Raw genomic sequence first — 27,181 nt, forward strand, 5'->3', positions numbered from 1 at the left:
CGTGCTGTATGGGTGTTCAATTCAACCTGACTACAATTGCATGCCAAGAGCACAAAGATGGTGGTGCACTCCCGCAGCGATATGTCCTGTTGACGCAGCATCGTTTTGAAGAGCACGTGCTGTATGGGTGTTCCTGCACTATGGCAGTGGCGCAGGCAGGCCGACTGGATGTGCTATCTGGTGATGGCAGTGCCAGCAGTACATTTCTCAAAGAAGAGAAGAAATTGTATTGCCGGCACGCCAAAGCCAGTGACGAGCTTGTGTCCTCAAGTGAAGCCGCTGAAGCGAGTCCACCAGACTGCTGTGTGGTCATTGTCCGGACAAGTCCTCTCCTGGGGTGCGTTGCTGCGGCTGGGGTAAGATAGATGAGTGTTCAATTCAACCTGACTACAATTGCATGCCAAGAGCACAAAGATGGTGGTGCACTCCCGCAGCAATATGTCCTGTTGACGCAGCATCGCTTTGAACAGCACGTGCTGTATGGGTGTTCAATTCAACCTGACTACAATTGCATGCCAAGAGCACAAAGATGGTGGTGCACTCACGCAGCGATATGTCCTGTTGACGCAGCATCGCTTTGAACAGCACGTGCTGTATGGGTGTTCAATTCAACCTGACTACAATTGCATGCCAAGAGCACAAAGATGGTGGTGCACTCCCGCAGCTGTGTGGCCGTCATTATTTATCATTATATCTGATCACAAGCTTAGTCGATGATCGTATTGCAAAAAAAACGTTTCCATCAGTTCGAATAACATGCATGATGACCTAAGCAAAAAAGCATAGCGAGGGCCCTGCGCTTTCAAGCTCCCTCGTTAGGTCGTGGGGACACGACTTCATTCCCATGGAGGGGAGGGGGAGGAGGCAATGCTGTCGCCCAACTTTAGCTCTAGCGATAACCTACGAACGGCCTTGCTCTACCGACCGACTACATTGCATTAGGCCAAAACAAAAAATAGGCTTGTTTCCGGTCGGCAACCCCTCAAAAAGGAGACTCGGTCGGCCGGAATGAAACTTTTTTTGGATACTTTTTTTGGTTCCTCAATCGTTGTGGTATTGATGGACAAGAGCACATACACATGTACATTGTACATATATCATGGCAAGGATCAATGTCAAAGTTGACTGACTCACTGTTCTTGTACAGCATGTGGTGTATTCCTGTTTTCGTACATCCTGAGAAATCAAGCAAACAGTTCGAGTCCTTCCAGCTCCGTTTATATTCTATCTCGTATCGACCCCGGAGGTTTTCGAGCCGACAGCTGAGAATCTCTGCTACCTTGTAGGTGTTTCGAATGTGGAATTCGGTTGATATTTGACTGAGTTATGACTCGTTGAGTGCACTTGCACACATGGCATTGCCACCGTTTGTATACAATTGGGACCAAAAAAAAGTTTCAGAATTTGGGAAAAAGTGGCCCGGTCGGGCGACCGGAAACAAGGTCATTATTTGTTTTGGCCTTATGAATAGTCCCGGCTCATTTCAACTCCCCGTGCGAACACCATGGACACATTTGTGTATCTTCTGAGGGCATAAGTGATTCCAGCTGCAGTCTATCCTAACCTTTGTGGAGTTTGTGGTATCCATTGGGCCTGGGTAGCTTTAGCTTTCCCTCTTGCCCAGTGCTGTTGCAAATAAGACTTATCCCTCTTCTAGATAATCCCAATATACATAATACCGTAATGTCGCGTATAAAAGCAGGCGCTTACGGCCGTATAAGCCGGGGTTCAAGCCATGCTTCTATTCAAACCATGCTTCTATTCAAACCATGCTTCTATTCAAAACATGCTTCTACGTAAACATCATCAGTGTACACTGTGCAGTGCATACTGGCACATGTACTTACACATGTACTTTGCAGAGAGCGGCTTCTATTCAAATCGTGCTTCTGTGTCACAGCGCGCTTCGAAAAATCGGCTTCTATTCGAGCCATGCTTCTATACAGGTCATGCTTTTATACGCGACACTACAGTATATATAGTATAATAAGACAAGTATCCTCAACCCACCAATCTGTGATCTGTGACTGAGTAACGGTACGGTGCTTTACTTTTAATAAGCCTACACTGCTATCTCTGAGGGCTCTCCTTTTGAGACATAGGTGCCCAACTACCCGGCTCAACATTTACCCACATTGCTCTGCCAACTAGAACTAACCCAGCTACAACTACAATGAACTTCTCCACTCTGAGTTTCCCTGCAGGAGTGTACCACAGATAGTCTTGTCTGGGTAAACAGTCTTGTCTGGGTAAACACAGCCTTGTCTGAGTAAACACAGTCTTGTCTGGGTTTGCCTGGGTAAACACAGCCTTGTCTGGGTTTGCCTGGGTAAACACAGCCTTGTCTGGGTAAACCCAGTCTTGTCTGGGTTTGTCCGGGTAAACCCAGTCTTGTCTGGGTTAGTCTGGGTTTATCAGAACATAGCGCTGCAACTGGTGTCTTACCGTTGCATAGTCACCGTCTTCATACATCGCACTAGCCAGAGAGCTAAACAACAAACGTCAACAAACAGGCACACACATGCACAGAGACATACATACGCACACACAAACGCACGTCCATGCACACACACACACACACACACACACACAAAAGGTGCTGCTCAGACTACATACACAATATTTATTTAAAAAAACTAGCAAACACAAGCAAAACTCACATGCGTGCCCGCGGAACACACACACACACACACACACACACACACACACACACACACATCTACGCTCAAAAGTGTCCATCACGCCACTGAATGTTCGTACCTGTTTGCTCTAGCCAGCTGCGGATGGACAAGCCCAATGGTGCGGTTGTAGATCTGGATGATCTCGACGAGTATCTGCTTGCGTATTGACGGGTCAACAATGTCGTGCAAGAGCGCCTGTGGAAGCACACACGTACATACACACGCGCGCACACACATGTACACACACACACACCGTGCACAGATCATGCATAGCCTTAGGGTGATCGCTGGAATCAGCAATAAAAAGGAGCAACAGACAGAACGTTGCTAATGCTGGAGCTCACGTTGTTGCTCGATCCGCCGAACTCTACAAAACTTCGGTATGCACAACCTCTCTACTATGCCATTACATACGGATATATCAGAGACAAAAGAAGCACTTGATTTCCCATGCAAGCAGATCGTGACATACCCATGTCTACATATGTACAGATAGTAAAATATCTTTTCAGTTACACAGCGGAACATACCCATTTCTCCTCGACACCGGCTGGCTCAAACCAGGGGAACTTGAGGATTGGATGAGAGTTGATGATATCACCCGGTGTGAACGTGGCCTCGTACGGAGAGTTGAAGTTGTAGTTGCGGCTCTGGATCTGAACGCCTGTGTGTGTGTGTGTGTGTGTGTGTGTGTGTGTGTGTACATGTGTGTGCACGTGATAAGGAGGCACAGCCCAAACAGACAGACACAGCAGATAAAGACCGGTCCATTTACACAACAGCAGTGGTGATCCGTGCAACCGCACCATTATGGGGCTGCCGCGGTGAATAATGCAACATCTTGCCACGGTTATTCAGCATTGCTTAGTTACAATAGTAGCATTGCCACACTGATGCCTTATTGCAACAATAAGCATGCACACACTTCTCTCAAATGCGGTTACTTTGCCGCTCCATGCCAAAGAATAAAAATGAGAAGTTGAGGCACTTGTTGAGGAGTGTTATGTCATATGGGTGGGTCACTAGACTCACTACAACCTGGACTTGAGAACTTTGATGTCTATTGTCTCTATACCAGCACCAGCATCATCACTGAGTAGGCACACGTTAGATACCGTAGCAATATCGCGTAGGATGAAGTTGGCACTGAGATGCCGAGTTCGAGTACTCTGATTTTCTCCAATCGAATATTCGAGTATTCTTCATCTCTTAACAATTGCACACCAAGTGCCTTTAAAGTCACATGATTGAACCAATAGGCAGTCATTTTTCTCGGGTATATTGATTGGTGGGTCATTTGGGCTCTCTCTACTTGTGTTCAAATGCTCACCACACAGTCTGCGCATCAATATCTACTGACTGCTGCCCTGAAACTGTATATTTCTGTGGTAAATGCATGCACCATGGATGAACGAGTACTCTGATTTATTCCAAGTACGATTATTTTTGAAACAAAACGAGCGAGTACTCGGATATTCGGTATAATTGTTTCACCCCTAATTAAAGCTAGGCTTATTCCTCTAGAAGCTGATGTCACGGCTAGGCTTCTATTCACATCAGGCTTATATTCAAACCACGTATTTCTATGTATGTCAACACTAAAACCAGGCTTATGTACCGACAGTGTATCTTGAAAATCAGGCTTCTAAGTTCTATTTAAAACAGGCTTGTATTCAAGACAGGCTTCTATAAGAGACTGGCTTTTATACAGGACACTACGGTAAGCCGCATGCCATGCGTGCACACAGCTGATCTCCAAAGACAGAACACGCCATTGCAATGAGTATTCGGTCTGTGGTGCTGCCACAGCTGCTGGTGCTTGCGAGCCATATTTGGATTTTCTGGACATACCCATCATCATGCAGAATCCGCGGAGCAGCGAGAGTGGCTGAATGCCGTACTTTGAGCACGCACTGGAGCTGCTCGAGCAGTCCAGAGTGAAGCGGTAGTAGGACTGTGCTTCGTCGACGATCTGTGTCCACAGCTTCTGCGGCGTGATATCCTGCCAGTTGTAGTCATCTAGTGGCGTGCATGACAAAATACACACACACACAGACAGGATGGACACAGGGCAGATGCATGCACACAGTCACACCCCCCCCCCCCCCACACACACGCCAACACGCAAACACACACACACACACACACACACACACACACACACACACACACACACACACACACACACACACACACCCACACCCACACCTTCGTGTGTTTCTTACCAGCATCACAATCGGCAGTGCTGGAACCTGTTGTGGCTGCTGCTGCTGCTGCAGCGCTGCTGTTCTGATGAGAGTGTGAGTTGGAAGAGCTGCTGTGCTTGCCTCCCTTCTTCTTCTTGTTCTTCCTCGTCTGGTTGGTAGCTGCATGAGCAAACTGCACACACAGATACACACAGACACGATGACATCATGGCATTAGAATATATGATGTCATACAAGTTACAAAGAGAGCATAGCACCTCAGTCCACACAAGATGACACTATGCTGGAAGAGGCACTGAGCATCATATACCGGCACACATTACAACATGATGAGAGTATGACATCACACGGAACACACACTGAGCTAACAGTACCACATTCAAACCCTTCCAAGGCACACCAATAAACAATAGGGAAGTAGAAGAAGCAGGAGAGAGAGAGATAGAGAGAGAGAGATAGAGAGAGAGAGAGAGAGAGAGAGAGAGAGAGAGAGAGAGAGAGAAAGAGAGAGATAGATAGATAGATAGATAGAGAGATAGAGATAGATAGAGAGATAGATAGAGAGATAGAGAGAGAAAGAGAGAGTGAGTGAGTGAGTGAGTGAGATAGATAGATAGATACAAATATTACACAGCAATGAATCAAACAAGTCTCTTTCCGCTGTTACTCCAAGTTTCGTGTCAAAACACTTCATCAGACAGCATATGAAGTGTTTCGACACGAAACTCGGAGTAACAGCGGAAAGAGACTTGTTTGATTCATTGCTGTGTAATATTTGTATTACTGGCTCTGTCCACTGGACATTGAGCACTGTAAGCAGCCTAGGGACTTTAGACAACTGTGTAGATAGATAGATAGATAGATAGAGAGAGAGAGAGAGAGAGAGAGAGAGAGAGAGAGAGAGAGAGAGATACAGTGAAACAGGAGACAGAGAGGCATACACGCAGAAGTAGACAAATCTGACAGCAGTGCCAACAAAGCAAACAATAGATGAGGCAGAACAGAGATAAAGAAAACGTAATACTGACCACTGCAGGTGCCTTCGGTGCCTTGATGTTCGATGCATTGCTCTACAAACAGAAACAATCAACAAGAACAAGAACAATGGTGAACATGGTGAGAAAAGAAAACAGTTAGGAGAACAGCACTCTACTGATTTCTACACTTGATTTGTATTACTACATTACACATCAGCCTGGTCAAAATGAACCAGAGAAAAGTCACTGATAACGACGTGAGATGGGCTGATGATAGTGAAGACCTTCCAGGCAGTGATTTCACCAGCCACACAGCACACTCAGACCAAGTCAAACACAGCACAGACAGTGATTTCACCAGCCACACAGCACACTCAGACACAGTCAAACACAGCACAGACAGTGATTTCACCAGCCGCACAGCACACTCGGACACAGTCAAACACAGAGGCACCTGAGCAAGGTATTACCGTGGCGACAGCACACTTACCAAGAAACAGTTCAGGAAGTGAGACATTGCGAACGGAAAGGATGGGTTGGGAACTGGGAGGACGCAGAGCAGAAAACAGACAAAGCCGGTCAACGGACGACACCATACGTGACGAAAGCAGAAGAACTAGTCAACTGGGTAGGGTTTTATACAAAACAATACAGGAAGTCAGTAAGTGTGAAAAGGTGCGAAAGTCTCAACCTGAGTGGAGATATATAGGGAAAGTCGCGTCTGGAGTTATATAGAGAATGACCTGGAGTTCTATAGAGAAAGTCGCAGTGAAGCCATATAGGCACGAAGTAAACAGGTGATGAGAGGAGTGAACACATAATTATAGAGAGCTGGGACTACTGAGTGCTACATATATTCTGGGAAATACGTTCCACGCTGTCATGGTTTCTACCGCACAGCACCGCTTTCTGCCACTAGTACTTACTGCGGCGCAGGTAGGAGCGAGCAATGTGCTTCAGGCTTCTCATGATGATGTCGCTGATGCAGAGTTTCTACAGACAGCAAGGGCAACACGGAGAGCCATCAACGTGCATATGCAGGAAACCAAAGTCAAGCATGAACACAATTTATGCAATCAAGCATGCATGTCCACAAACACACACACACACACGCACACGAGGAATGCAAACGACAACGGATTCAATATCTGCCGGATATGTTTGGCTTCGAGGCACATACTTGTTACGCAGTGTGAGCGGCACCATTTCACAAACATAATTATAGTTCATAGGACAAAGCATCAATATCTTAAATTTATCCTTCTCGGAACTTTCTTCATTTCCCATCTTTAGGGTCCATTTGTAAATAGGGACTGCCAGAATTGCCATGCCAAGGATTTGCATTTAGTCACTCGTGATCTTGGCCAATGGCATGGGATGAGTAGAGCGGCACAGTGAGGCAGATACCACTGCCGGCCACATCCTTGTTATCTTCGAGGCTGTCTTGAGAGGGGAGCATCGGCTGAAGGGCTTCTGAGAGACAAACAAAAGGAGAACTTTGTTGCGCTTACCTTGATATACCACAGTTCTGGTCTCTCTGCTGCACAAGAAGCCAGGTTGCCAAGGTAACGCATGTTCACACCACTGAGCAAAAAAAGAAACAGGACAGTGAAACAAGAGCAGCAGCAGCAGCAACACATAAAATTCAATACCCTCGACTAATGAATAAAAACTAGTAGCATTATGAAAAGTGAAGGGGCCGGTATGATGCAAAGCTGTCACAGGAGAGGAAACAAGTGGGAGGCGGGGGCATCCACACAACACACACACACACACACACACACACACACACACACAAACAAACAAACCAGACAAGACAGACGGGCACATAACCAGGAGCAAGAGCACACAGCGTACCGTTTGTGCATACAGTCTCGGAGAGAGACGCTGTCAACAGCACTGAAAACTAGCTGTGTGACGTCAATCACCAACTTCAGCAAGACGGTGTTCACTAAGAACAAGGAAGCAGCCTCGACCATTTGACGATCAGCCATGAGAGATTCCTGTGCGCAAGCACACACGCACACACACAGGCACACACACGTACACACACACGCACACACACACACATGCAAACACACACATGGACATGTTTTTAGAATACTAGTAGGTGTGTTCACCCATGTTATGCTAAGCTCACTCAAACAAGGACCTGTTGACATGTGCGTATCGGTCCCCAGGCTTATCGTAAGCCCACCCAAATCTTGTTTTCTCATGTAAACAATCAAAAGACCTCAGAATCACTGTTGACAACATTCAGACTAGACCATCCCCATTTCACTTCCTTGTTTTACCAATGTGTGCACAGAACACTAATCGGCAGTAATCGCCACTGCAGTCCCATCAGCTCAGACTCAACACGTCGACGTGCATTGTACCTGCATAGATTCTACAGTCAGACCTCGCTTATCCGGTCCTCTTTTATCCGGATCCCTTGCCATCCGGAAGAAAATCGTTGGTTACCGAGTTACAGCATATGACATGCATACATACAGTATGCGTGTTTGATTATCCGGTTCCCTCGCCTATCCGGATAAGTTTGTGGAAAACGGATGTGGGCGAGGTCAGACTGTACTACCTTGCGAATACACAAGTCAATAGTCCTGAAATCGTGATTACCTTCTCGTCTGCATGCTTAGCATATGGATTACCAATGTCCAAGTTGAAGCCAATGCGGTACGCTGGAGAGACAACGAAACACAAAACAAACAAATCTTGACGCTACCTGACCATTACCGGGTGCATGAAGATCAAAGTTGAGATCAACCACTCTCCACTGTTGTACTGATTTAGGCTCCAGACTAGGTATGCCAACATTCACACATGCCAAGGCCCGCGCAACCAACCACACGCACTCGCGCACACACACACACGCACGCCCCCCCCCCCCCCACACACACAGGTGTGCGCATGTGGAGAAAGAAAGCAGGCACTTACTCTCTTCATCGTAGGATCCGACGAGACGTGCCGCTTTGCTGATAATTTTCTGAGCGACTAAAGACGACAACACAAACACACACAGACACCACCAACATAGTCAAGTAACTTGTAGTTTAGCCAAGAGTGTGTAACTCCAATATACAGTTCTGGCATATGGAAATGGCACCCATTGCATCCCCCCCCCCCCCCCCCCCCCCCGCAAGACTCCCTCGATTTAGGCGAAGCCCTGTGGAGAATCCATAAATAAAAATACAAAGTAGGTATGATGTGAGGACACAACCTGGTGGGGCGGGGCAGCATTGCAGCAAGACGGAGCCACAGGTGCGTATGTGTGTGAGCGTGATTCCCGGTGGCCTAATCGGCAAGGCACTGTCCCAGTAAGACAGGGGTGATGGGTTGGAATCCCGCCCGTGGATACTTAAGACATGGGTGATGGGTTGGAATCCCGCCCGTGGATCCTTCCTGTGCAACAGTTTTCACCAAGGGCGCTTAATGCCCAGTGCTCACACGCACAACACTCACACGACATAGCAAATTCTGGCAACACAGCGGGTGAAGACCAGAGAACAATCACTTTCACCAAGTCAGGGTCATCCGCCTCTCACATACATGCGCCGGCAAGAGTAAATAAGCTCCCAAGAGTGTGCACCTCCGCATACGGGTCTTCGACGCCGAAAACTCACATCACGTGTCTCAGGTATGGTTTGTACAACGCACAACTAAGGATAGCGTGCGCGCAATCCGAAAACCTGCCATGATTATGCTGGCGAGTTGCATAACCGCAGTGAATTGCTGCCAGGGAGTGCTTTTATTATTACTCCACTGCTCGCTAAAAATGGGCTGGAACGTACAACTGGGACGCTGCACCATGTGATGTGAGTTTTCGCCATCGGCGTACCCCATAGAAAGGGTATCAGGAGTTGCACACTCTTGGGGGATATATACTCTTGGTACCGGTACATTCTACATTGATCAAATAGTGCGAATGCCAGTGGCTCCAATGTATTCCACTCACACTCTTCGGCAGTTTTCGTCTGCTCGTCCTGCTCTCCATCGGCAGAGTTAGCCGAGGCGGCGGCGGTGGCAGCAGCAGCAGAGGCATGTCTGTAAGGTGTGTTGTTAGCCATGGCTGCAGCCATTGCCGAGAAGATCTTGTCGTCCATTGTCTGCATGTTGGCTGCGCGGCTGCCGCGAGAGAGCAGGTCGCTGGCTTCGCGGCTCACGCCGGAGTTCAGCTCCTGAACGAGAGAGCGAACGTTGTCGGATACCTGGGCGCCATTGCTGCCCTCGCTGATGCCGGAGTCGCTGGTGCGGGAGGACGAGTCAGTGGTGTCGTCAGCTGTGCATATACACGCACATGCACACAGACACACATACATACATGCACACACACGGATGCACACAGGCACACATACATACATGCATGCACACAGACACACATACATACATGCATGCACACACCCACCCACACACCCACACACACACACCCACAAGCACGCACAGAAACAAGAAGAGGTGAATGTAGGTACATGTAAACACATGCAACCATACACATACACACACACCATGTACCATGTAAACACATGCAACCATACACATACACACACACCATGTACCATGTAAACACATGCAACCATACACATACACACACACCATGTACCATGTAAACACATGCAACCATACACATACACACACACCATGTACCATGTAAACACATGCAACCATACACATACACACACACCATGTACCATGTAAACACATGCAACCATACACATACACACACACCATGTACCATGTAAACACATGCAACCATACACATACACACACACCATGTACCATGTAAACACATGCAACCATACACATACACACACACCATGTACCATGTAAACACATGCAACCATACACATACACACACACCATGTACCATGTAAACACATGCAACCATACACATACACACACACCATGTACCATGTAAACACATGCAACCATACACATACACACACACCATGTACCATGTAAACACATGCAACCATACACATACACACACACCATGTACCATGTAAACACATGCAACCATACACATACACACACACCATGTACCATGTAAACACATGCAACCATACACATACACACACACCATGTACCATGTAAACACATGCAACCATACACATACACACACACCATGTACCATGTAAACACATGCAACCATACACATACACACACACACCATGTACCATGTAAACACATGCAACCATACACATACACACACACACCATGTACCATGTAAACACATGCAACCATACACATACACACACACCATGTACCATGTAAACACATGCAACCATACACATACACACACACCATGTACCATGTAAACACATGCAACCATACACATACACACACACCATGTACCATGTAAACGCCCGTCGCAAGAGAAGCACGCAAATCTGCAAATGCACTGGATGTGCACCCACAGATTTTCTCTTTATAGCAACGATAGCGGATCTGATTCTGATTGAAACAGATCAAGACAAGCGCCAGATAACTGTCTAATCCACACAACTGGCGAAGCCATGTGAATCGACCACCGATGCACACCTGGTCTACACCACACGGAGTACATCGGAATAGGACGGCCAAGACAGCTACCTATGCACACCCTACACTTGCTGGGGTAACTAGTATAGACAGCACGCTGCTTTGATAAAAGCAGACACTAGATGCACTGGTACCTTGAAGTGAAATTGGAGTTATTTAACCCTTTCAGCACGCATCACGTATATGTACGTGATGGTACATGTAACTGGCCCACGGATCACGTATATATACGTGATGCGTACAGTGAAAATGAACGTACTCCCGAGACATCCGTGGTCGACGGATCTTATCCCTACGTGGACCAGTGACGTGCTGGATGAACGTCGACTGTTCTACGATAGTACCGTAAAGTACCGTTGATCCGCCCCCACGCCATGTCGCTTCCCAGCTGGGTTTTCGGCAGGGGGCGGGAATTAGATCAAGGCTGTCAAGTGCAGTACGATGTACAACAACGTAGAGGATCAGTCTCAATGTGCTGGATTGTGCACATTTTGATCCTGGATTGGCAAGTATTGTGTACAGCAGTGTATGCGTCGGTTCAACATCGTATTTCGTTGTATACGCCGAAGTCGCTTCACAAGGAGAAAATCGACAGGGGGCGGGAATTAGAGAGGGGGCGGATCAACGGTACTTTACGGTACTGACGGGCGCACGTGTGCCGCTATGCACGCGTACTAGTACATAGATGTCGCGTGCGAATGTTGCATTCCGCAGAAAAAATTGTGAGTGAATAGGACTACTTTTGGAAAATCACGAAAATCACTGGTTTTGGCTCCGCGGGTCAGTTACACACCCTGGCCGTGCTGAAAGGGTTAAATAACAAACACACACACACACACGCACACACACACACACACACACACGCGCGGTCTACACTCTATCTGTTCTCCAAACTTCCTTTTGCCATGGCACACCACACTGGACATAAGTATGGGTTGAGTTGATGCCTTCAGCCCAAGACAAACAGACAACCAGAGTACACAGATCAAGAGTACATGAAGAATAGATCTGAGGTTGTAATTGTCACAAACCTTGGCTAGCTTCACCCTGTGTTTGCACGGAGTTAGTGGAAGCAGTGGCAGCGGCAGCAGCTGCTTCACTATCAGCAGCTTTCTTGGAGTTGCCGTATTCCTGAAACAACAGACATGTGTAGAGTAAAGCCGTATAAGAAATACTAGTAGTGACATTGTGGCCAAAGCAGAGACCAGAGAGCGGAAGAATGGAGAGATAGAGAGGGTGGCTTTGTGTGTGTGTGTGTGTGTGTGCGCGTGTGCGCGCGCATGCGTGTGTGGGCACACGCACGCGTGCAGTGCAGAGACACATAGCAAACATTGCACATGGACAACGCTTAACAAGCAGCCCTTACCTCATCAAAGAGGTTGTATGCCACCTTCAGGAAAGCCCAGCGCCGACAGCTGGAAGACAGAACGCACATCCACACGCACACACACACGAACAGCAATATGAGAAACGAGTGCATCAGTAGACCCGTTTGAACATTCCTACTCCATAGTTTGAAGCGCTAACTTGCGAGTTGAGTGCTTGAAACGGTCTCCAAAGTGTACACAGCATACCCTCAGCCTATACAGCATGTTGCAGCTTGTTTGCGAGACTGACTTTCTCTTACTTTTCCAGATGCACAACCATTTCAGGATGGAGGTATAATTTGAAGAAAAACTCTTCACCAGTACAACATGCCAACCTATGGGTATGGGCAAGAGTACAGATACTGTTAGCGCGGCGGAAGGCAGCGTGCTGGGAAGTACGTGTAGCCCAAGATGACCATTACATAACGTAAAGTCTTGTATAAAAGCCGCGGCTTCTATGACTTTCTTGGTGAAAATTTGCAGGCTTCTATATGAGACAGGCATCTATACAAGACAGGTATTTCTATGTATGTCAACACTAAAACCAGGCTTATGTGTGATTTGATGGGCCCGAAATTGTGGCTTCTATTCGAGGGCGGCTTCTATACAAGTGCGGCTTTTATACAAGACTTTACGGTACTCAGGATGATGGACTTTTGAATACTCTACTACAGAAGGGTAAACTGTAAAGTATAGTTTTCACGTCTGCGGTACCACCGGCTATACAAGTGTGTTGAGAAACACGCCCAGCTTAGGAAGTTTCGCTCGTGCCAGGCCACCACCCCATGCCTGATTATACCAGGGTAGCAGATGCAGCACCTAAAGAAGTAGAGTGCTTACGTAATGAAGTCAGACACGAGCTCCGGGCGCAGGAAGAACAGCTTGTGGGGCATTTTCGGCACCTTCTTGCTCTTTTCCTCGTCGTCTCCTTCGTGAACTAGAAACGAAGAAGAACACAGACACAGCCAAACCCAAGTCAGCTCACACAAGCTCTGCATACAGCATGCTACACACAATCATGTCGGCAAAAGGAGCAAGGAAAATAGGACACGGACAACTTCCAACCAGCCCTATATTCAGTGAAGGTAAAGCTCCTGCCTTCAACTCACAGCTCCTGCCTTCAGTTCACAGCTCCTCCACAAATGCTGACAAGTGCACCTCGATTTTTCGGACACTGAATATAAAACTCTCGAGGTCCCAAAGAACACGCCTCATCATCCAGATACAACCAGTGAGGGGACGGAACTTGAACATGATCACACTCATTGTGGCATGTATGAAAAAACAAACAAGAACAAACAAAAAAGCATGAAGCAAGGGCCAGGGTGGTTTGCAGGCAAACCAGGGCAAGCAGCTCTTTGCTGGAGGCCCACTGTCCCTAGCCCCCAGCCCCTGTGGCCCACTGTCCCCAGCCCCTGTGGCCCACTGTCCCCAGCCCCTGTGGCCCACTGTCCCCAGCCCCTGTGGCCCACTGTCCCCACCCCCTGTGGCCCACTGTCCCCACCCCCTGTGGCCCACTGTCCCTAGCCCACTGTCCCTAGCCCACTGTCCCTAGCCCACTGTCCCTAGCCAACTGTCCCCAGCCCCCTGTGGCCCACTGTCCCCAGCACTATGGCAACTGTTCACCAGGTTCATGGACACTACATGATTGTATATCAACAAAAGAGATTCTATAAAGGAGCCAATTTGCAGCACAAGAAAAGAACAGAAAGAGGGAGAAAATAAACTTACTGTCCACAAAGTTGGCATCAACCGGACAAGACCGTGTGAACTCAAAGAAGTACTTGCGACCGTCCGAGCCTGCCATGCTCTGCCAAACGATACAAACAGCCCACACGGAGCGGGGAAACACACATGCACATACAATGATCCACACACACACAAACATGCACACACGTGCACACACACACACGTGTACACACACGTGCACACACACACACGTGCACACACACACACGTGCACACACACACACACACATGTGCACACACACACACGTGCACACACACATGTGCACACACACACACGTGCACACACACACGTGCACACACACACGTGCACACACACACGTGCACACACACACACACACACACACACACACACACACACACACACACACACACACACACACACACACACACATACATGATAAACCTACAACTGACAACCTGAACAGTCTTCAACAAGCAGCAATGTCAATAAGGTCTTTTGGACGCTGAGTCAACTGGTTTTGGTCTGAAAAGGCTGCAATGCAGTGTTCGGCCCTTATTCCCAATCGAACATGCTTGAACAAGCGGTCACGTGCTCCTGCGAACACCAGTCACCGTGCCTGCAGGGTACAACTTACAGCCTGTTTTGACCTTTTTTGGGTGCAGTCCTGTCACTCGAGTTGAACTCGAGTTGAACCTTGGTGTGAAAGCTGTCGGCTTCTGGCGCTGTGACCAGGTGACTTGGGCACGCAGGGGCACATGACCGTTTGTTCAACCATGTTCGATTGGGAATAAAGGAAGAACGCTGCATCGCAGCTTTCTCGGACCAAAACCAGTAGATTCAGCGTCCAAAAGACTACAACATATGGGCCAATCGCGGTCATCCGTGCTTTTATAAGAACGAAATGGTGCTTTTAGTGACATTTTGCATACAAATCCCCATCTAGTAGGGCGCAGTCAACCAGTTTCGGTGGAAGTGCGCGAGTTCGATTGGGATTAAAGTAGGAAGGGAGCGTCTCAGCTTCCTCGGACCACGACCATTCGACTCAGCACCCCGAAGACTACAACTGGTGAAATTTTGATTTTAGCCTTAACTTCCCCTTCAACACTTTGTGCTTGTATGGCCGTGGCCTCGCCTGCGTTTTCACTCCTTGTTTTCCTCATGGTGAATTCAAGATCATGATGAAGATAAGAAATTACATCCCAGCATCTTTTCTACACGATTACTTTCCACATTGCACATTGGGATACTTCAACGCAAACATTCCAAATACGGTCTCTTCTGCTGACGTCATCCACTTTTCACCTAAATGGTTTCCCCCTTGCTTTATCAATTCGTGACTCCGGTTCCGTACTTTCCACTGACGACGGAACTGGAAAATCGAGTCTGGAAATAAGAACGCATAAGTTTTTCACAAGTTGTCATGTTGTGTGGTGATGTCTGCGGCATTCATATTTTTATAGCTCTGATTCATAGAGATACGTTGTAATTTTTTCTTCTTTCCCAAACCCTATCCTAGTGGTGGCGTTCCTACGGGTGCTCAGCTCACCTTGACAAACGAGGAAGTGTTGTACTCATGCACTTCGCCGTCTTGGTCAAACAACTTGTGTGGTTTGCTGAGCATGTCGTCTTGAATCTTGGACAACTGTGCAGGGCACACACACACACACACACACACACACACACACACACACACACACACACACACACACACAAGGCACAATGGAGGTTCAGGGAGCATGTCGGTGTGATAGTGCTCCACTGTACTGTACAGGGCATACAGTATCCCAAAGGCACAAAGGAGGGTTAAGGAGTATGTCGGTGTAATACTAATAGTGCTCAGGCGTGATTGTGTTGAGCCCTCTCCGCTGACAAAGGGAACCTACTCTTTGCAGTGCATAGACATGCACGAGATGCCAATATCACAAGATAAACCACACAACAAGTGAATGCAGGACCAACAAAAAGGCACGGCCGTTATTTTATAACAGACTGTCAAAAGCACTACACATCTCGGCCCAGGAAAGGCACAGGACTGAAGACTGCAGTGCATAATCCCCAGAAAGCCACCAGCACAAAGTGTGAGATGAACATTTTCATCGAGTCTCAATGCTATCTGTACAGTCAACTTTGCGTATAACGACACTCGGCTGGGCTTCAGAATAGGGTCCGTTTACCCGAAGTCTCATTATATGTATACAGGTAGATGGGACTTTGCTCTGGGCATGTAAATTCTGTCGTTATTCGCGAATTGTCGTTATATCCGCAGTCGTTATTAGCGAAGTTGACTGTACCATTGGACTGGGCAAGCACACAAAACAGAAACATACAGATTCGAACGCCTCCTGGCTCCAGGCGAGGGCTTGAGTTTCCTTGGTCTTCGTGAAGCCGTGCAAAACAAACTTGTGGAAATCGTCCCCAAAGTCCTGATCGAGAAGACCTGGTGAAACAAACAAATACACACGATATTGCTTCCTTTTGTGAAACAAAAACCCACGTGTGTGTGTGTGTGTGTGTGTGTCTCTCTCTCTCCCCTCTCCCGGAGAGACCCACGTGCCCAGTTTTGGCAGTGAGCAACAAGTAAGTACAAGTACAAGTACAAGTGTGTGTATGTATGTGTGTGTGTGTGTGCCAGCTAGTCCGGTTGGTGGGTACACTTATGCCTGATTGTGTTGGGTCTGTTGCCAACAGGCTCGGCTGCTTGAAGGTGTATTGTTGTATCTGCCACCTTTGTTGGTTTCAGGGTTCGTATACTTTCTATTTGAAGTATACATACCTGTTAACCATGGACTGCTTCTGGCTAGATTAACTCTTGTGTAATCAATGATGCTAGTGACGCTTAGATCAGATCCACTCTGATTTAGCCACCCACACTAGTAGCAAGTATTACCTTCACTGGGGGCAGGGGTAACTGCAGTTGGATCCCTGGACGGATACCCTGATGCCGTCAATCCTTTTTCTGCACCTTGTCCTCACCCACTTACTGAGGTGTGGTGAGCCCATAAGTGGGATCATTTTCAAGTCCACCCAGAGTTTTGGGGATTTCAGGGGGTGTCGGCCGTTGGGCGGTTCAATAGCCAGTTGAGTCATCTTTCCAAGATTCCTTTTGAGTCTCTCTCCCCTCTTCCGGGGAGACCCACGTGACCAGTTTTGGCAGTGAGCAACAAGTACAAGTACAAGTGTGTGTGTGTGTGTGTGTGTGTGTGTGTGTGTGTGTGTGTGTGTGTGTGTGTATGCGCACGTGCGAAAGCTGAATTTCTGGGTGGGCATAGAGAGTTGTACATATTAATCTGTAAAATGCAAAATGCAAAGGAGACAAGAAGGGACTTTCATGCGAGCAGCAAAGATGGAGAGCACAGAGATAATACAGCTGCAAACAATTGAAGCAATAACTTTCGAAGTATTATTGACGTGTGTGTAATAAGTGTTTGACTTGGAGTGAAGCGCTGTGCATAGAGCATACAGCTGCGTGTTATAGAGAGTCTGACAGAGTGTAGCATTGAGAGAGATGCTGTCCATGCAATAGTCCCCTGTAGTCAATAGTTTAAACTGGGCCACGACACAAACAATGAACTAACCGGGAATGAGAGTTTGCGCAACAAGACGATGACCTCGGTAGTCAATGCAAACCTGTGGTGCCATGGGCAAGACCTACACCACATCACAGGGAGAGAAAAAATCCATCAGGAAACAGCCAGGTTTCACAAGAATTCCAGCAAGACCACAGCGAAAACGACCTGGTTTACGGAATTCGTGAAAGAGCAGCCTATTCGAAAACTAGCCTCACAGCAAACCGGGTAACCTCACCCCTTCAAGTGTACCGACATTCAAGAACACGCATACACAAGCACAGACACACACACACACACACACGGAATCATGCACGGTATACGACGACACACATACTTTCTTCTCGGTTCTGTTCTTGCGAAGAACATTCCAGACAAGCTCCTGACCGCGCACCTCCAGTCTCTGTTCAGGTCAACACAGGCAACAAGCAGCGAGATGCAAACAACAATATTTAATATGGAATGGGCACTCTCAAGCCATGTTTGGTGCCATGCAGACCTTAACCCTTTCACTGCCACTGTCGACGAAAGTTGACAGCGCATTCATGCACTCTGAGTGCCACTGTCGACGAAAGTCGACAAGCAAACATGCAGTCCCCAGTGCCACCGTCGACTTTTGTCGACAGGCAGACTTCACCCAGTTTGGGCCGCTATTTTTGAATATTGGAGATGTTTAGCCGTGGTAGAGGGCCACTAGGCCCTAGAAGAGGTCCATACCCATCGAAATACGCTGCCAGAAGCATGGGTTGCCATTTGAAAAAAATCGAACCAGCGTCGTTGAAAATGCGCATCTGATTTTTAGCCGAGCGGCGCGGAAGAAATCGGTTCTCACGCACTTCCACCTTGCTGAGTCGGTGCCAGTTTTTTTCTCTTTCCCGTCAACTTTCATTGCAAGGAGCATGACATTTGGTTCAGACTTGATGCCTAGCCATTGCCCAAGACTCCAGGCGGCTATCCATTGCGATAGGCGGTTGGAGTCACGGGTAGAGACAACCACACGACGGATTCCTCACGGACGCATTCACTGCAAACTTGGCGGAAACAGCGCTGGCGGCGCTCACTGAGTCCAGAACTAAAATTTTCTAAGAACTACCACGTTACAATGACGACCAGCACAGTCAAGAGACACTACAGGTATGTCAGCTACAACATAATTATATTCTTTCTACAACGACACCTACCTCAGGCTCAATACCTGACGATCTACTGCAAGCTGATGCGAAAGTGCATTACACCCGCGAACGCCGCGCTTGTCAACGGAACAGGGAAGCGCTTCACTCTCCGAAGTCGAAATGTATTCGGACTGCTGCTAATCGGGAGAACAAACGACCACCATGGCGGCAGAACATTCCGCAGCTGTTCACCGACACGACCCGCTTCACCAAACGACTTACGATCGTTTCGTTCTCCGAGTTTTCTGGTGGCAGCAACTAGAATTTCGTCCGCAACAACAGGACGAAAGTCTCTCGCAACTGAAGTCCTGTTGCCACGAAGACAGAGAACATTCCGCACGCCATCTCTTCTGCTTTCAGTGTTGTAGCTCTCCGGTCCACTGGCAGATCTTTCAATCCCAGCTAACAAAAAAAGGATCTGCTTCTCTCTCCAAAACAACAACAACTAACTTTACTTCGCGAGTGTCCGGGCCGATCGTGTACATAGTGTATGTAGCGCATGTGGCGCACGGCGCACTTTCGCATGACATGACATGCATTTTTGCACAGCGGCTGGCGCTAGAGCGCGCAGCATGTTTGTACTTCGGATTTTGCGATTTTTTTCGACGGCAATGGCTTCCTTTATGAGTTGTCTACCTACGATGTATACTTTGGAAAGCGATATTCCGTACAGGAAGTACCAAAAAATCCATGAGAAGTTGGCCTTTCGATTTTTCGAGCTGGAGGCAAAAAGTGCCTGGCAGGGAGGGGGTGTACAGCTCAGCTGACAGCCTGGCAGGGAGCGCCTTGTCACCTTGAGTGGTCAGCTGGCAGTGAAAGGGTTAAACTGTGCAACGCCAATTATTCCTGCTACAAGTTTGTACGATGTATGCAAGCCTTGCTCGATAGTTATACATGTATGAGGACGTACTCCGCCGTGTGACATGCTGTCATTGTCATACATGTATGCTTGTACGAATACTGTAGCGGACATTGAAATCCGTTGAGAAGTCAAGCAGCCACGGGGCGCTGGTCTTGTAGTCGTGAGCACTGCTGGTCCATGTTTACAGTGACTCTGTGTATGTGAACTACAGTGCAGGTATGCGCTTAAAGCAGTAAGGGCGCCGGCCCCGGTCATCCCATCGTATATCAATGTCCACGACAGTACAAGTCATCTTGTAGTGCACACACACACACCGTCAGCGGGCAACCAGCCTATTGGATTCCGTGGACTCCAACAAGGACACGTGCGTAATCAAACGGTGTTTGCATCATCCACAAGCATACAGAATTCTATAACGAACATGAACCTGTTCAAGTATTCGAAAGTGCAGACTATTCGTGCGCTTCCGACTTGAGCTTGCCTGCGAAACGTTTCACCATCGTCTTACTTCTCGGGAAACTGCAAAAGCAAACGGGCACACTTTACGCAGATTGTGAGAGCTTCAGATTCCGACGGCTGCTTTGAACAAGTAGCGCTAAGCCGCAGAGAAAGGAGTATTATTTCAACATCACCGCGTGAAGTTCATCCAAAATCCGCAGCACATGTAGTAGGAGGGCTCCATTTGCTAAAGGCAAAGAGCGGAATACACACTAGACATGTGTAGATTTCACCATCATGTATAAATAAAAAAATAAGGCAGGTATTGTACGATGCAATCAAGCTCTTCGCATAGTCTGCGTGCACATAAAAACGAGTTTTGGCGGAACTTACGGCTGACGCAAACGCAGCTGCCTCTCCACCTTCCAGCTCAAACGTGTCGCAGTCGGTCTCGACAGATGTAAAGACAATGTTGCCCCAGAGGCCACTCAGTGGACAGCTGCGGGCAGTCAAGAATGAATGCGGTAGAGAATGCACGTCCACACGTACACACACACACACACACACACACACACGAGCGCATATTCAAACAAACAAATACAAAACATGCACGCATAGAGAAAATCATCATTAAGGCATCTCAGGGAACAGCAGCAGCAGCAGCAGTGAATTAACTACGGTTATACCCTGTCAAGGCGACCACTCAGATAAGGCGGGCGCCTGTCCCAGAAGACTACTGCAACTAGGAGTCTGTGACACTATTTCTAGTCACATGACCCTGGATAAGGAGACCACCTGTACACAGGAACCATATTAGCACAGTCCCTAGAGCAGTCGCCTTACACAGGTTTCACAGTATGCAGCGTGGAGAGCGTACTCAGCACCACGGCATCATATCTACCAAACTACCGGTCATTGATATCAAGTGCAGAGATACAAGTTCAACCGTCACTTCCTCGAATAGCAACTATAGTCAGTTTCAAAAAGATTAGCAATCCTGGCGATCGCCCGAGGAGTTTGCCGTCTTACCGTATGAGCGCTCGAGGGCTGCCTGGAAAAACTCACTGTGAACTCGAAGAAATATTCCGCGCGAAAGCATGAAAAATGACAACTCACTGACGTCGGTACTCGTACATGACTTTGTGTTCGTCTGGTTTACAACAAACGAGTTCTTCCTCGTATCGATATGGAGTCAGAGAGGACATGTCGAAAGTCTGGTAAATTTTGACGAGCGGGATGCGTCCCAATTCGTTTTGTGACCAAATAGATTCTTTGAGCTGCCGTGGATGCAATTTACTCTCACGATGTGACGAAAACGACATTGACACAGACTCATTCCCAAGGCCTTGATGTGGCAAAGCTATCCGTGTGACTTCGACGACATTTTGAGAAAAGCAGACGCCTGTGAAAGCTGATAGAAGACAGTGTTGACTCCTAAATTCAAATAAATTGGCGATCTTGAAATACTAAAATAATTCTCAAACAGAAATCGATCGATCGATGTGCCGGTATATTCAACAACACGTAGCTACAGCGCAGTGACTTCCGTGTTCACTCACACGGTTTCAGTGTTGTGTGTGTTCACAACTTCACATGGCGTGAGCCAGTCAAGTGTCAGTCAGTTCGGCAGGAAACGCAAGCTCCAACAACAAGTCGTTTGGCGCAGCCAACTTTTTTGTCTTGACTCTTGTACAAAAATTGTACCAAGCGTGATCACCAAAACAATGAAAAAATGAAGAAAAAATGTTTGACTTGAAGATTTGCTGGGATTTGAACTCACAACTTCTTGGTCAGCAGACAGCATTCATAACCACAAGGCCAAAAAGGAAGGGATAAATCGTGGGTTTTGATAACAAATCGATACTGGCTTCCAGGGCAAATTATAAACCATGGGAAAAGGCAAGAAACCTGGCCGAAATTCTAACTCCTTAACGGTTGGTCCTATTGTTCTGAAACCTTAACAGAACAATTTGCCATGCCCTAACAAGCCATTTTATGTTCTTTGTTGTCCAAATTTCCCTTATCTTCATACTTTTTAAGACCCAAACTTGATTGCTAATCTTTTTGAAACAGACTGTAAGCAAACAAACAATTGATCTGCTATTCCGGTGCCTACACGTGCACACATACACACATGTGCACACATACACACACATACACACACATGCACACATACACACACATGCACACATACACACACACACACACACACACACACACACACACACACACACACACACACACACACACACACACACACATGTGCGCATGCACACACACACGCACGCACACACACGCACGCACACACACGCATGCACACACACACACACGCGCGCGCGCACATGCACACACACACACACGGGAAACACCTACACTTCATTGACGCTGCCTTCAACCATCAGCTGTGAACCTTCCACAACTAAAGACAAGAACTGCATATAGAGCTGTGCAGAACAAAGCAACACAACAACAACGCCGACGAAAAAGCAAAAACAGCAGCGGCAGCAGCAGTAGCAACAACAGCAGTAGCAACAACAGCAGCAGCAACAGCAACAACAGCAGCAGCAGGGGCAACAACAGCAGCAGGGGCAACAACAGCAGCAGGGGCAACAGCAGCAGCAGGGGCAACAACAGCAGCAGGGGCAACAACAGCAGCAGGGGCAACAACAGCAGCAGGGGCAACAGCAGCAGCAGGGGCAACAACAGCAGCAGGGGCAACAACAGCAGCAGGGGCAACAACAGCAGCAGGGGCAACAACAGCAGCAGGGGCAACAACAGCAGCAGGGGCAACAACAGCAGCAGGGGCAACAACAGCAGCAGGGGCAACAATAAGAACGATCATGATGATATGATACATCAAACAAGAGGTGACGGGATTCAAACATGCGGCATTCACCTCGGACAGCTCAAGAGCAGCCAGGGTCTACGAGGAGTACTGTGGGTTCTATCAGGTCTACACGATGAAACGGGCAGTTAAGAAACTATCAGTGACGTGTATCGGAGCACATCCAAGCAGCACCAACAGAAGGGTGGCCGCACAGCAAGCGTATCCGCAAGTTCAGGTTTTATTGAGCATGTCTGCCACTGCATGCAGTACATACAGTGTGCGAACACCATACTGATGTAAATAGCATCATGAAGACAAATCCAAATGAACCATCAACATTCCCGAGATTACAGGGGGGGGGGGGGAGAGAGAGAGAGAGAGAGAGAGAGAGAGAGAGAGAGAGAGAGAGAGAGAGAGAGAGAGAGAGAGAGAGAGAGAGAGAGAGAGAGAGAGAGAGAGAGAGAGCACGTACCCCGTAGAAGAGCATATCCGAGTTGCCAGGATCATCATGGTACTGTTCAAATGCTTTCTGACACAGTGCTGTAATCTCCCAGTTCTGACAAAACAAAAACAACCACAACAATACACAATCGTACGTACATTCAACTTTCAGGTGTGGACTTCACACAGAAATACTAGTAAAATAAAAGTATGGTGAAAAAGGAGAAGGACAAAATGTTACGAGTTACGACCAACTGTCCACCAACGTAACGTCACCATAATTTAATTGGCTCACCATCCGAGTTCAAAATAAAAGTACATGTACAAAAAACCCGAGAATACAATGATTCAATGACATTTGCCAGGAGCTACAAGCCTTGTTTCTGGACAACCCAACAATTCAGCCCCTTGCTCGACTTTCTGGCATATATTTTCTGAACATTAGAAAGTAGCTAGAGAAAGTGTACACCAAGACCTTGTCAACGATAGTGTGTCTGAGCGTATGGCAAGTTTGTCTCTTGGCAAACAACTTCTAGTACAAGCCATCACAAAACGACAAGGTCTTTTGGCATTGGGTAAATCAAGTACAGTCTTGCTCAGCGAAATCCAGTCGCACGTCACTCAAGTTAACGCCTTGCATCATTTCGCAGGCCAGTGTTTGCAGGGCTTGGGCTGCACAACGCCTGGCGTGCACTTGAGCGACGCCGCGACTGGATTTCATTGAGCAGCACAGTGCTGCTTCTGGCTAGTATGCAGTGTGACATGGGAACAATCGGCCGTGAGAAGGAACATACCGTCGCTGCTCTTGCCTCCAGCGCTCCGCACTGCTTGAACTCTATACACATACGCACAAATGCATGCACACACAGACACACACAGACACACACACACTTGTACTTGCTCACTGCCATAGCTGGTCACGTGGGTCTCCCCTTGGGAGAGGGGAGACAGACTCCAAAGGAATCTTGGAAAGATGACTCAATTGGCTATTGAACCGCCGAACGGCCGACACCCCCAGGGCCCTGAAATCTCCATACTCTGGATGGACTTGGAAATGATCCCACTTCTGGGCTCACCACATCTCAATAAGTGGGTGAGACACACGTACACACGTACACACATGAGCACTATTAGGGAAAGCTAAAAACAAGAGCGAAGACGATATCGTCTACAACCTTCCTGCAGAAGCTTCGAAGGCAATGTCTACCGAATGTTATGTCTCTGCTCACGAGTATTGCATCCCCATATGCACCCCAGTAATCTCGCACACCTTTTCCTGCTCCCTCACTCTTCAACCATATACAACCCATTGGGTACACTTAGGCTAAGACTAACCAAATGCAGACCAGATGTTCTGGTGGTGGTTCTCAACCTCTGATGCAGCCCATGGAGGAACTATGCACGCACAAGCACAAACACACAATACCATTGGAGAACAACTTGAAAAGATGGCAACAAGATTGAACACAGACACACACGCTCACGCACACTCTCCCGTACACACACGCACACACACGCGCGCACATGCATGTGTCATGTCCTGGGCTAGACTCGTCATGAAAACGACCATGCGCTGAGCTACCAGCATGTGAGAAGCTGGACTCCGTAATAATTAAATCTAGAGTTCTGTAAGAACTATGGTTTGTCGTACACGGGCACTGACACATTAGTGGTTGAGCAATCACTTGTGACAGATATCACCAAGCGTCATACGATTGCGCCTTCAGCCATACAGAAGAGTCAAGGCAGTTATTGAGACACCACACACAATGCATTGTCGCGAATAAAAAGCCGGTCTTAGTCCTGTAGAAGCCGGTGTCAGCGCTAGGCTTCTAATCAAATCAGTTATTTCTATGTACATACCATGTGTCAGCGCCTTTATTTTAAAGCCATGGCCTTCTAGTTAAAACACCGCTGCTTTCCTATAGATATTTTAGATGCAAAATGACTCACCCACTACGCCATGCCATAAAAGTCAAAGTCTACGCAGAAATTTCAATCTAAATCTACTTGTTCCACCTTCCTGCTGGGCAGTAAGTTTCTAGCATTGTACTTAAAGGGGAAGTTAAGGCAAAAATTAAAATTTCACCAGTTGTAGTCTTCGGGGTGCTGAGTCGAATGGTCTTGGTCCGAGGAAGCTGAGACGCTCCCTTCCTACTTGAATCCCAATCGAACTCGCGCACTTCCACCGAAACTGGGTGACTGCGCCCTACTAGATGGGGATTTGTATGCAAAATGTCACTAAAAGCGCCATTTCGTTCTTATAAAAGCACGGATGACCGCGATTGGCCCATATGTTGTAGTCTTTTGGATGCTGAGTCGACTGGTTTTGGTCCGAAAAGGCTGCGATGCGGCGTTCATCCTTTATTCCCAATCGAACATGGTTGAAGAAGCGGTCACGTGCTCCTGGGTGCCCAAATCACCTGGTCACCACGCCAGCAGGTGACAACTTTCACACCAAGGTTCAACTCGAGTTCAACTCGAGTGACAGGACTGCAGCCAAAAAAGGTCAAACAGGCTAGTAAGTTGTACCCTGCAGGAACGGTGACCAGGTGACTGGTGTACGCAGGAGCACGTGACCGCTTCTTCAACCATGTTCGATTGGGAATAAAGGATGAACGCCGCATCGCAGCCTTTTCGGACCAAAACCAGTCGACTCAGCGTCCAAAAGACTACAACATATGGGCCAATCGCGGTCATCCGTGCTTTTATAAGAACGAAATGGCGCTTTTAGTGACATTTTGCATACAAATCTCCATCTAGTAGGGCGCAGTCACCCAGTTTCGGTGGAAGTGCGCGAGTTCGATTGGGATTCAAGTAGGAAGGGAGCGTCTCAGCTTCCTCGGACCACGACCATTCGACTCAGCACCCCGAAGACTACAACTGGTGAAATTTTAATTTTTGCCTTAACTTCCCCTTTAATCCTTCATTTTTGCAAAACAAACTTCAGTGTCATTTCATTTATGAAGCCCATGGTTTTATAACTGAGACTGGCTTTATAATCGAATATACCGCCATGGCTTTAAAGGTGCGGACATACGGTGTAAATATGTCAACACTAAAACAGTCTTATGTGCCGACAGTCTCCCTTGAAAACCAGTCGTTTCCACGGAAACCCCTAAACTTTGCAAATGCACTACTGGAAACCATTACGCAGTGTATCAGCTGTTCAGTCTTGGCTAAACTGGACCCCCCCCCCCCCCATAGAAATCTCTGGATCTGCCCCTGGATTCTCCATGGGACTTAGCCTAAATCAAGGAAGTCTCTGTAAGATAGAAAGAATGGCGCAGCAGTCACTCTTACCACTCAGAGGCATCCAGTGGCGGTTCATCAACATGCTAGGAATCCTGCAACGAAAAGCAACACAGAATCATTGGTCACACATAAGAGATTGC

General features: G+C 47.7%; 1 protein-coding gene across 1 annotated transcript in view; it reads right to left on the bottom strand.

Annotated features, from left to right (window-relative positions):
* Positions 1 to 27,181, bottom strand: part of LOC135828898 (protein clueless-like) — a 45,205-nt gene that overhangs the window by 9,842 nt on the left and 8,182 nt on the right. Inside the window, exons 10-36 of the mRNA XM_065341331.1 lie at positions 27,090 to 27,133; positions 25,122 to 25,181; positions 24,581 to 24,621; positions 23,818 to 23,901; positions 22,892 to 22,962; positions 20,912 to 21,017; positions 18,384 to 18,449; positions 18,056 to 18,128; positions 16,808 to 16,917; positions 16,027 to 16,122; positions 14,502 to 14,580; positions 13,611 to 13,707; positions 12,770 to 12,818; positions 12,435 to 12,534; positions 9,821 to 10,144; positions 8,803 to 8,859; positions 8,485 to 8,546; positions 7,723 to 7,868; positions 7,377 to 7,449; positions 6,792 to 6,858; positions 6,356 to 6,408; positions 5,917 to 5,958; positions 4,907 to 5,060; positions 4,533 to 4,700; positions 3,212 to 3,345; positions 2,761 to 2,876; positions 2,446 to 2,488 (exon numbers count right to left, since the gene is read on the bottom strand). Coding sequence (XP_065197403.1) covers positions 2,446 to 2,488; positions 2,761 to 2,876; positions 3,212 to 3,345; positions 4,533 to 4,700; positions 4,907 to 5,060; positions 5,917 to 5,958; positions 6,356 to 6,408; positions 6,792 to 6,858; positions 7,377 to 7,449; positions 7,723 to 7,868; positions 8,485 to 8,546; positions 8,803 to 8,859; positions 9,821 to 10,144; positions 12,435 to 12,534; positions 12,770 to 12,818; positions 13,611 to 13,707; positions 14,502 to 14,580; positions 16,027 to 16,122; positions 16,808 to 16,917; positions 18,056 to 18,128; positions 18,384 to 18,449; positions 20,912 to 21,017; positions 22,892 to 22,962; positions 23,818 to 23,901; positions 24,581 to 24,621; positions 25,122 to 25,181; positions 27,090 to 27,133 — 2,515 coding nt within the window. The remainder of the gene's footprint in view (positions 1 to 2,445; positions 2,489 to 2,760; positions 2,877 to 3,211; positions 3,346 to 4,532; positions 4,701 to 4,906; positions 5,061 to 5,916; positions 5,959 to 6,355; positions 6,409 to 6,791; positions 6,859 to 7,376; positions 7,450 to 7,722; positions 7,869 to 8,484; positions 8,547 to 8,802; positions 8,860 to 9,820; positions 10,145 to 12,434; positions 12,535 to 12,769; positions 12,819 to 13,610; positions 13,708 to 14,501; positions 14,581 to 16,026; positions 16,123 to 16,807; positions 16,918 to 18,055; positions 18,129 to 18,383; positions 18,450 to 20,911; positions 21,018 to 22,891; positions 22,963 to 23,817; positions 23,902 to 24,580; positions 24,622 to 25,121; positions 25,182 to 27,089; positions 27,134 to 27,181) is intronic.

This window comes from Sycon ciliatum, chromosome 12 (assembly GCF_964019385.1).
Source record: "Sycon ciliatum chromosome 12, ocSycCili1.1, whole genome shotgun sequence".
Lineage (NCBI taxonomy): Eukaryota > Metazoa > Porifera > Calcarea > Leucosolenida > Sycettidae > Sycon > Sycon ciliatum.